At 27.9% G+C, this 11,626-nt stretch overlaps 1 protein-coding gene across 1 annotated transcript; it reads left to right on the top strand.

The window, feature by feature from the left end:
- Positions 1-10,271: 10,271 nt before the first annotated feature.
- Positions 10,272-10,948, top strand: LOC123218888 (TIR-only protein-like). The gene is made up of 2 exons (XM_044640540.1): positions 10,272-10,765; positions 10,879-10,948. Exons 1-2 carry the CDS (start codon positions 10,272-10,274, stop codon positions 10,946-10,948), a joined length of 564 nt encoding a protein of 187 aa, XP_044496475.1.
- Positions 10,949-11,626: the final 678 nt, after the last annotated feature.

Raw genomic sequence — 11,626 nt, forward strand, 5'->3', positions numbered from 1 at the left:
ATGACGTTAATGTTGAAAATACTTTCACAGAGTTGGGTGGAATGTCCATTTCACCTTGTTGATTGCTTCACCAAATAATTATTCATTAGGCCAAAAGATATATTCCCACCCAAGGTAGAGTGAAAATCCAAAGTATTACCTTCAACTTTCAAAAACCCAAATATCCACCTATAAAGTCATTTTTATTAAAAATCTTAATTATAGTTAGGGTTAAAACTGTTATTTGACAAAAAATAAATTTAAAAACTATACTTTTATCACATTCTCCCCTCAAATTGAAAATCTCACAATTTCCCCCTTTTTCCAAAAAATTCTTCAAAGTTTGAAAAATAACATTTTTTTAGGGTTTTTTTCTCTTTTCTACGATAATGATTTGTTGTCGACTATCCTCCTTCCTATCTCATCTCTCCCTCTCCTCTCTGGCCACGGATTGATGAAAATCATTTGAAAATCTAGATGATTTCTCTTTGAAAATCCAAATGAAAGTTGTCTAAAAATCCAAATGATTTTCTTGTAGACGGGTCGTTATCTAGATGAAGAGTCACTCGTTGACGCTTCGTCTAGCCAACAAAGGTGTTGTCTGAATGATGACCTCTTTGTTGTCTAAACAAATCATCTGGATTTGTCTAATCTAGACGATATCATGGTTTAGAGAGAGATGGTGAAACTTTTTTCTATGGATTAGAGTTGAAAGCGTCGTCACCAGTGGTAGAATAGGGGGAAAGAAAACTTTAAGTTTGAGAATAAATGTTACTTTTCAAAGTTTGAAAACTTTGGATAAGAGTGAAATTGTTAGTTTTTAAAAATTAAGGAGGAAAATATAATAAATTTTATGTTTCTAAAATTTTTTTTATTAAATAACGGTTTTACCTTTAACTTTAATTGAATTTTTTAACGAAGTATATGTTTGAGTTTTCAAAGATTAGAAGGGGTCACATAAGATTTCACTATACTTTGGGATCTTTGCCATTCATTATGACCTCAATTATTGTGGAGGTTTCTTTCTTCATATTATACAAATGACAAATTTATATAATTAATAAATTTGTAATCATCTCAAAAAGATTGTTGTACTAATCATTAAAAAAAAATTACAAGCTCTACAAATATAACATATTATTTCTTTTTAATAATTTATAATTTTCTTATATAAAAACAAAATACATGACTTTTTATTTAGTTTGATGAATTGAATGTATTAAATTACAAATAAAAAAATTTCATTACATCCATATGATGATTTATTTTGTATAATATTATTTAGAGTTTGTCGCATATTTTGGAAGAAATTAGTATGTGGGTTAGGATGGAAGTAGCAAATATATGAAGAAATTCCTTTTGATTTTATGGAGAAAAAGAAAATTAGAGGTTGTAAGACGGTTGGAATAGGATAGAAATGGAAGAGATATCGATTGGCCTTCTAGTTATGCGGATGATATAGCAAATCAAAGATTTTTCTTTTCTTTTTTTAACTTAATCTATATTAGTTGAATAGATAAACTAAGACATAATGATCAGTACACAATTATTATATCATATAAATCAAGGTTATGTAAATATAATAAAGACTTAAATTTGAATATTTTCTCTAAAATTTTTAATAGTTAACCAATTTTACTAACCTTTTATGTCACAAGGCAAGGACTTGATTGTGGTTGTTGGCAAGTATTTCTTTCCAAATGTTGCCTAATAAATTTCGGGGCCTAGGGGAAAGTATCCACCGGCCTTCTTTTAGTGTCATCACATGAGATGACCTCTTAATGCTTTATGATGTACAGTGTGCATTTATTTGGAGAATATATGTGCACATATATTTATATGTGTTATTATGTGATTATATATTATTTTATTTTTAATTTAAAATTATTTAATTATATAATAATATATATTAAAAGTGTATCAATTTATGTACCTATTTTGAATATGTATAGTTTTATTATTAATTAATAAAATTATATATATACATTTTTGAGACATAATTTAGATATACAGATAATGTATCTTTATATGATTGAATAGTTTTAAATTAAAGATAAAATAATATTCAATTATATGATAAATTATATACTAAAACTATATATTTAAAATATATAGTTACAACATTATCAAATCTAATGTTGTCAAAGAGTGCAATAATGTTCTGTATAATTGAAAGGCCCCTTGTGTCCACCTCTCGATCAACTTGCGATTTTTGAGCATGAAATACCCACTGGTTGATAAAAAGACAGCCATGAGACAGCTTGAGATCGTGACTTTCTTTTATTTTATGAATTTATTATGAGTAGTTGTTACATGCGGTGTGAAGGCTACAAGTAATTCTTAAATAATAATTTTTATTAATTTATTTATATAATTTGATATAATAATATATAATTGAATAAGTTTAAAATAATGAAAAAAAAAGTAAACAATCACATTGCTTAAATATATGATGTAATCTCAATATATATATATATAAATAAGTTAGAAAATTTTGTTTACACACATAATTTTATTAGGAGGCTAAATGATCACCAAATTATTTCATACCTTGTTAATTTACATTTTTGGTATTTTTATTTTCAATATGAGTTTGAAATTGAAAATAAAATTTTACTCCAGCATTTTTAGACATTGAAAATGTGTTCATTATCATGTTATAAAATAGTATCAAAAATTAAAAATAAAGAAAATATGTTTATTAATGAATAGACGTGGCAGGGGGTTAGATTGGCCTGTGCCCAAGCTCAAGCCCCCTTCTTTGGTGTGGCTTGCGGTGGCACGACCTGCATGTCTTTCAAGTCATGCTTGGATCTGAAAATTAAGCTTGTAGATCGAACCAATACAATTTGTCAATAATGTACCATTTAAAAAAAAATTATATTGGCAAATGCGAAACGATACTATTTTAAAACAAAATTTTGAGTATAAGATATCTCAGTTTATAGTGATTACTATGACACCATAAACAAGGACATAATCAAGTGCAAATTTCATGTTCATGCAATGAGGATGAAATCAAACCGATATTCTAAAATATAAAAGATAATTTCTAACGTACGACTTGTAATTGTCATAGATGCATGCTGCTCATCTCAAATAACAACACTCGGGTTCGTTATTTGTGGCAACATGCAAAGATGGGGATAAGCAAATTTTTGGTTGATATTTAAGATTGGTGATCAAGAATGCAAGGAAGCATAAAGGCGATGCTTGTGAAATGTAAGAACTTGTTATCTTGTCGGATGGACATTTTAGCGTCGATAAAGTCTTTTTTATTATATTCTCTAATGTCATACATATACATCACATAAACATTAATATATGGGTAAAACACTCTCAAAGGATATTTTTACTTATTTAATACAATGATTGTGGTTGATTTAAATTCAAAAAAACGGTCGAATTTCTTTATTATAAAAAAAAAACATATAAATATAACGAAAAAAAAAGATAAAATAAATAAAAAGATGAACATATGCTTATAATATCGATTGCTCAAGTAAAATGTTACAACAACAAACATTACATAACCAATGACTCCTTGTAAAGGGAAACCAAGAGTCTTCCAATTCATTTGGTTGAAGAATTCTTGAAGGCTATTACATATTTATGTTTAGACTTGACCAAGTTTGAAAAGTCGACATCCCTAATTAAAGTCCATATTTTTTGTGACTTTGAATGATATGGGAGCCGATTATACGAATGAAGGATGAAAATGAGTCATAGCGTCATAAAATTACTATGTTAGAGAAAATTTTTAACAACTAACGAAATTTTTTTTTTTTTTAATGAAAATGAGTCATACTATTAGAGCCAGTTAAACAAAAAATTTTGGTCAATGACTAGCAATTGCTTTATTCTGAATCCAACCAATTCATTGAAAAAATTTCTAAAGATAATATAATTTATGTATTGAATAGGTGAAAAGGGTTTTAAAGCCGAACCTTCGGGGGAGGGGGGAAATAAACACAATAATAGGTCATGTCAAGCTAAAGGTCACACAATAATGAGCCTTGTAAGTTGAGTCGGCTCGATAATTTTAATACAAAATAACTTTTTTAATTATTTTTTATAATAAAAAAGAAAATAGGTTAGGAAATTAAAGACAAACTTATTTATAATAAAAAAGAAAATAGATTAAGAAATTTATAATAAATTCGTAGGTTAGGAAATAACCTAGGAATCTAACATAATCCGTTACAATAATAGGCCATGGCTTTGTGGGCCAAGCCAAGTCAAGCGAGCCCAACTTGGCCCTTAACACCTCTAGGGGGAAATATTAATCATTCTATAATTATATAAGTTTATTATTTAATTACATGTTATATTTATTTTTGTTTTTATAATATTTGGCATTTATACATAACAAACACTAATACAATTTGTATAGATAGATTAATTAGGACTATTAATTAAAATATATTAAGATAAATAGAATATTAGTTCATTTCAGACAAAAGAAAAAGACAATGTCTTTTTTGTTTTTTTTCAGTGTAATGACAATATCTTTACGTCGAGTTTACATCACCCATGTCCGTTTTTTCTTGGAAAATTATATTTGTCATAACTTGTTAAGTTACCATCACTTGACCAAGTATTAGGTGGGCAAATATAAATTATAATAAATTCTTGTCAATTTTATTAGTAAGAGATTTGTATTTCTCATATCATGCATTAATTATTAATACTTGACTTCAAAAAATTTAATATATTTATTAAACAAGTACAACATTACTATCCGGGATTCAGGGTCTATGGTTATGTAACAAATAATTTTTAACAAGAAAAATTAGTTGGGGGAGACAGCGAAAATTCTTTAAGGCTTCTTCAAAATGTTAATAGCATATGGTCAAATGACAATGAAAATTAAAATTACGCCAAAAGAATTAGTCTCATCTAAGATACAGTAAAATTTTAAAATCATATTTATTAATTTTTAAAAATTTAAAATCTCACTTATAAGTTCATTTAAGTTAAAATTTTTAATTAAAGTTAATAGTATAATCGTTATTTTAATAATAATATTTAAAAAAATTGAAATTTTCTTTTCTTTTCTAATCTTAATTTTAGAAATTGATAATTTTTCTCTTGATCTCATATATTCTAATTTTGAAAAATGATATTTTCCCTTCAACTCTAAAGTTTTATGCTTTTTCAAGTTTTTCTTATAGTCACCTCCAAAACTTTTTAAAACTTTCATTTCACCTCCAAAATCCTATCCCTCTATTGCCCCTTTTCTGGCGACCTACTTTCTTCGTCTCCAACTATCTCTCTATCCGGGATTAAGCAGTTGCTAGTCCAACATCCTTATCCCACGAGATGGCAATGCGATTCTTCTCTGTTGAGTGCAATTTCTTTGTGGCCATGTTTCTACAATTTTCTGTCGAGCGTGATTTCTCGTCATTGCTGATAGGTAGAGGAAGAAAGTGACGACTTAGTGTCTGTCGGAGTGGAGAGCTTGTTGTCCATATGAGACTCATCTAGACGATGAGTTTCCAAGTTGAAAGATGATGGGTTCTCATCAAAAAGGTGAAGAGACTATGATGACAACGGTTTAGGGTGGAAAAGAGAGATCGGTGGTGGGTAGAGATGGTGATCAGAGAGTGAAGAAAAAAGAGTTAGGTTTGGGGGTGAAAATATGATTTTTCAAAATTGAAAAACTTTTGTTAGGGATGACTTTGTTAGTTTTTAAAGTATGAGGGAAAAATGTAACAAATTATATATTTTATTTTGATAATATTATTAAAATAACGATTTTATCTTTAATCATAACTAAAAATTTTAATAGAAATTGACTTATGAGTGAGATTTTGAGTTTTTTAAAGTTGATAGGTATGAATTTGAAATTACATTATACAATTGACGAGAATAAGTCTTTTGGCCTTAAAATTACGTGTCGAAATTTTTTCACTATTATAAAATTACATCACTCAATTCAACCTCATTTCAATCCCTTCTTAAACATCAACATAGCATTTCAAAAGCTAAAAAATTGATAATTCTATAGTGGAATGAAAAGAAAATTCATCAAAGTTTTGTTGATCTAATACCTAGATAGAGATGGTAATTTGGTCAACAAAATTGGATTTTTGGTCCTTTTTTTTTTTTTTAAATAGAGAGAAGATTTCCTAATATCGATGGAGATGATAGCGAAAATGACTAAAATTCTAATAGTTGAGGATGAAGATAAATATATCTTTGATCTATCTCATCTCTGATTCATTTCCTCTCTTACATGTTTCTTAAACTCTTATATATTAAATTACCTTTTAAAATTTTGAGTTATTATGTATATTATTATATAATTGAATATTACTTTATCTTTAATTCAAAATTATTCAATTGTATAATGACACATATTAAATATGTACCTATTTATGTACTTAAAATTGATATATATAATTTTATTACAGTTAAAACATATTCTATTATTTTTCTAGTAAATATAGGGAGAGGAAGGGGAGAAATATTTTTCCCGTGGGAAAGGACAAAGATTTTTCCGTTATTTTCGTGTTGAGGACATGGCCGGGATGGGGATAAATGTCTCTCTCTCTCTCTCTCTCATGGAACACATGCAAATTAATTTGAGTGCAGAGTTATTTTCTTAGAAATGAGGAGATTAGAATTGAATTTTCAGTTTCAAATATTGAAGAATTCTACGTTGGGAAAGAATTGAAGAATATCAAAGTTGAAAAGAAAATTCAAAATATTCTACTTGTATTGTCGCCTAAATGCAGGAACTCAACCAGCAGCACCAGACAGTCAATTCTTGAATAAAGATGGATGGCTGTGTGATACGACAAGCTGTCCCTCTCTGTCAACAATATGAACCCGGTCAAGAGCCCCGTTTTCAATGGACGTGTTAAGGGTTCACACCGCTCTTTCAAAATTTCATTTTTGTTCTCTCTATCGATGGAGATAGAGATATGTATTTTATTTATTCTTCTATATGTTTGTTTTATGTGTTACTTTGAACTCGTCAATTTTCTTTTTAATCCGCCCCAAAAATATAATATTATCATATACCAGTTATCTCTACAAAACAACTAGCATTCGTTTTTCCTTGTTAAAAATTTTCAATAATGACAAAAATTGTTTCTGTTGTGTATTGATATAATTCTTTTCATTAAAATTATTTCTACCATTATTACTTTTAATCAAAAAAATTATAATGATGGGTGATAACGAAATTTTTTTTATCGTTAAAAAGTTTTAACTATAAAAAATAAAATTTTAATAATAATTTTTTTATTAAAGTCATAAATTTATTTATTTTTAATTAGAAAACAAATAATTATCGTTAAAATTATGAAAATAATATTTATTACGGTCAAATATTTATTTGTTTATTATTTTCTTCTCACTAATATTTTTTTTTTGGGTTTATATTGCATGTAAAAAAAGTTAATGGGGATTACTCTTGTTTCAATTCTTGTCCAAAATTACTGAATATATATGTGTATATGTTAATTAGAATTGGAATATATATCACATAATGTTGAAGTGGGTGATAAATTTGGGTAATTAAAGATGTAAATTCCTAGTTATGAATTATATTACAGAGAACATATGACTTGACGAGAAGTCATACAAAATTTGATGAAGCTTCAAGAAAGTTCATTACATTTATTAACTTTAACGTATTTTAACAGTTGAAGGGAGTCATATTCGCAAGTATTAGTTTCTCATTCATGGTCATGGTAATCAGTAAAACAACCCTTTTCAAAGAAATAAAGGGCAATTAAATAAAATAACTATTTTTAAGAGTTTTACAAAAATAATTCTAAATCCAATGGTTATATCATTGTAGCAAGCAGATTAGGGTTAGATGAAATTATCCTATATATGGACAAACGGTTGAATTAATTTGACTCATTTTTAAACCTTGTATACACCTTGCATATTAGGAGATGATCATGCATATATACCACTCATCTTGTCATTGTTCGCGATAATTCGAAGCGATTTTCACACATATAAAGAGGAAAAATGTTAGTATATTGTTTCTCTTATCTTTTAATTGCTTAGGTTGTAGTGATTTACTTGTGTTTACATTCTTTATAGAGATGTCATAGACATGCATTTAAAGGTTTTTTATTTTAGGGTTCATTTGTGAAAAAGATTGAATGTATTATTGAATTGTATGAATGTTGTTATGATTGAAGAGGGTTAGAATTGAGCAATAGGAAAATTGGGAATGAAATTCCTTCATCTTCATAAAGATTTCAGTGCATGTGATTCACATCCGATAAACAAGTCACGCTTGACGGGAATAAATGAAGGTGAGAGGTTAATCAATATTTTCCATGCACAACATGCATGGTGGACCTATCTAAAATTTTATCATGTGTGAATTATAGATATATGTGATTCACATAGAGGGCAGTTGAAATTATGCATAAGTGGGGAGTAATTAAAGTCTTGCCATGCGCATCACATATGGTAAAAGTAATTGGATTGTAAAGCATAAATTAGGTTATGTGAAATACACATAACGGGAAATAATTGAAGTTTTGCCATAGTGTGAAGGGGTAATATTGAAACTTACTAGTGCGACACGAATAGTTGGGTATGCATGCTCTATGTAGTATGTGTAAAATCTTGGGTTGAGCCAAAATATGTTAATAGGTAGGCATGGTGTGTGCACAATATACATAAAAATGTCGGGTCAAATGAATTTTTTCAAGTTTTGGACCAAATTGTTTGATTCTTGGTTGCAAAATTATGCTTTTGACCATAAAAAATAGGTATTTTATTCAATTGCCCAGTAAATAATTTGCTTAATATATGAATCAATCAGTCCAATTGTAGGTGTACGTCGTGACATTTGTTTATGAGTTGACTGAGGAATGTGAAACTAACCATTTGAAAAGGATTGATAAGTATATATAATGCTAGATTAAATGTTTATAGAAACCCCATATTTATGTGTAATTCTACACGAGCCGATGATAAAAGTTGGATCAATGGCCCTTCCATTGATTAATACAAAACAAATATTTTTTTTTGTTAATCGAGAACACGAATCGTATTAGTTAAATTGATAAATTTGACCTATATTTACTATATTAGATAAGTCAAAGTTTTACAAACGTGATAACAACTTCAACTTAAACTTTCTTTTATATGTATATATAGAGAGAGATTAAATGCTTAACTACTTTCTTAAATCATTTAATAAACATACCTATAATCACATCAAATCTTATTGGTGTGGCTATGACATATTATTAGGTATATGTGTGGCTATGGCATATTATTAGGTATATGTTTTTGAGCACTTTTATCTATATCTACTTAAAGAAGATCAGAAATCCATGTTAATTATTTCATTATAGTTACTTGTAGGGATGTGTATGATCCATTTAGTACAGTTTAAAAATTTTTCAAATTAAACTAAAAAAATGTGATTTAATTTGATTTAAATTTTAATTTGAATTATAGTTTGAATCTGTTAAGAATTATTCACTTTCAAATATTGTATACTTAATAAATAATACTTGAATTATAATTATTTAAGATATAAAATAAATATATAAAATGAATATGAAATACATATACAATAAACATATAAAGAAAATATGAAATATATATAAAAACAAATACCACATCTAATTACTTATTTTTGTCAAATATAATTTTATATATATTTATTTATATGGTTTATGATTTGGTTTAATTTGTAAACCTTCCAAACTGTAATCCAAATTGTAAATTATTTTTTTAAAATTTATTAATCAAAATTAAGCTGTTTTATAAACTAAAATAAATTAAACTATAATTTTTGAATAATTTAATTCGATTTTTTTGTTTGAATTGAATTATGCAAACCTCTAGTTTTTTAAATTGAGAAAAAATTGAATTAATTTAGTTGGGTAATGGGCAAAAATTAAAGGGGTTTCTTTAAATTAAACCCAGTAATAAATACCATTCCAAAAAAATTAAATAGATGACCGTTTCAGCGAATCTCTCTTAACTTATAAAAAAAAATGAACGTATTTGAAGGGTCTAACTGTGCATGTTAACCTAAAGAGTCAAATAATCAAAGCTCGTCATCTCAAGGTCATCCATAGCGGAGTTAAAAATTCTGAATTCTCCCTTGAATTTCCTACGCTTTTAGGTCATAAAATCAAATCAAATTTAATCTATAAACAATCCCTACTCTTTGTCCCCCTCCCCCTTTCTCTCTATAAAAATATCCATCGCTATATACCTACACCTGCTACGCCTTGTTTAATAACTGTTTAGTTCTTAAATTAATCAGCTTAGCTTAGCTTCTCCAAGGTGCCATGCAGCCTTCCTCTTTTTCTTCTTTTTCAGCCAAGAATTTTTGTCGCAGAATCCATTACCATAGAAACCAAATCCAACCCATTGAACGTCCCTGTGACGTTTTCATTAATCATAGAGGAAGCGACACAAAGAGGACCATTTCTGGATTGCTTTACGATCATCTTTTAAGGCTAGGGCTTAACCCTTTCTTGGATAGCAAAAATATGAAGCCTGGCGATCGGTTGTTTGACAAAATCAACACCGCAATTCGACACTGTGAGGTTGGAGTTGCCGTGTTTTCACCGCATTATTGCGAGTCTTATTTTTGCCTCCATGAACTTGCTCTTCTCATGGAGTCGAGGAAAAAAGTTGTACCTATTTTTTATGATGTGAAACCGTCTCAACTTCAAGTTAGAGATGATGGAACTTGTTCAAACAAGGATTTGCAAAGGTTTAAATGGGCTCTTGAAGAAGCAAAATACACAGTGGGAATTACATTTGACTCATTACATGGGTAAGTATATATGATAATAAACATTAACAATAAGAATATGATTTCCTTTAAATGTTTTTGATGTTTGGCAATAACAGAATTCCTAATTTTGTACTTATTTTGAATGTTTGCAGAGACTGGTCGGAGTTTTTAACAACAACAACAGATGCAGTGATCAAAAACTTGATTGAGGAGGATCATTAATCAAGAAAGAAGATTAATGTTGATATACTTACTAAATATTTTATTTTTCATAACCAATGTTGTTAATTTGATTCGTTTATTAATTCGTTCTTTTCTTTTTTCTTTGTATGCGGGAGGGAAGAAGTGGTGTTATTATTAGGGTTCAAAAGCTGCTGCAACATGTAAATTATTAGATTCGTTTATATATATTTTTTAATCATCTAGCAATCAAATGTTGCAGATTTTTCAATTAGATTGTAGATAAATGTTCATAATTTTTTTTAATACGCTCAACATCTTCATTTAATTGTGTTTTTTCTACTTGTATGCTTCCATGAATCATCTTCATCAATTGAGTTGTTCTTTCTCTCTTTACATATTATAAAGTATAACAATGATATAAAACACGTAGAGATGGCATTGGGGTAGATGAATAATACTATATGTACACATATTTTTTACATAAATTGGGTAAACAGATGAAATATTATTATGTAATTGAGTGTTATTTTATTATTAATTCAAAATCATTTAATTACATAATAACATATTATCTCTGTATTTAATTTGTATATAGAAAATGTGTATACATAATTTTATTATATTTAGAAACATGCAAGGAAATTTAAAGTACGTCCAAATTAAATCAAGAGAAAGATACACTTATATTTCCTCGAAAGTACATGGATGGAAATGAGA

The sequence above is a fragment of the Mangifera indica genome, chromosome 6, assembly GCF_011075055.1.
Source record: "Mangifera indica cultivar Alphonso chromosome 6, CATAS_Mindica_2.1, whole genome shotgun sequence".
NCBI lineage: Eukaryota > Viridiplantae > Streptophyta > Magnoliopsida > Sapindales > Anacardiaceae > Mangifera > Mangifera indica.

What these genes read in the sequence shown, in the direction of transcription:
- LOC123218888 (XM_044640540.1), top strand. Translation starts at nt 10,272, where the DNA reads ATGCAGCCTTCCTCTTTTTCTTCTTTTTCAGCCAAGAATTTTTGTCGC. An exon ending in ACATTTGACTCATTACATGG is followed by an intron (nt 10,766 to 10,878) that starts GTAAGTATATAT and finishes GAATGTTTGCAG; the next exon opens with AGACTGGTCGGAGTTTTTAA.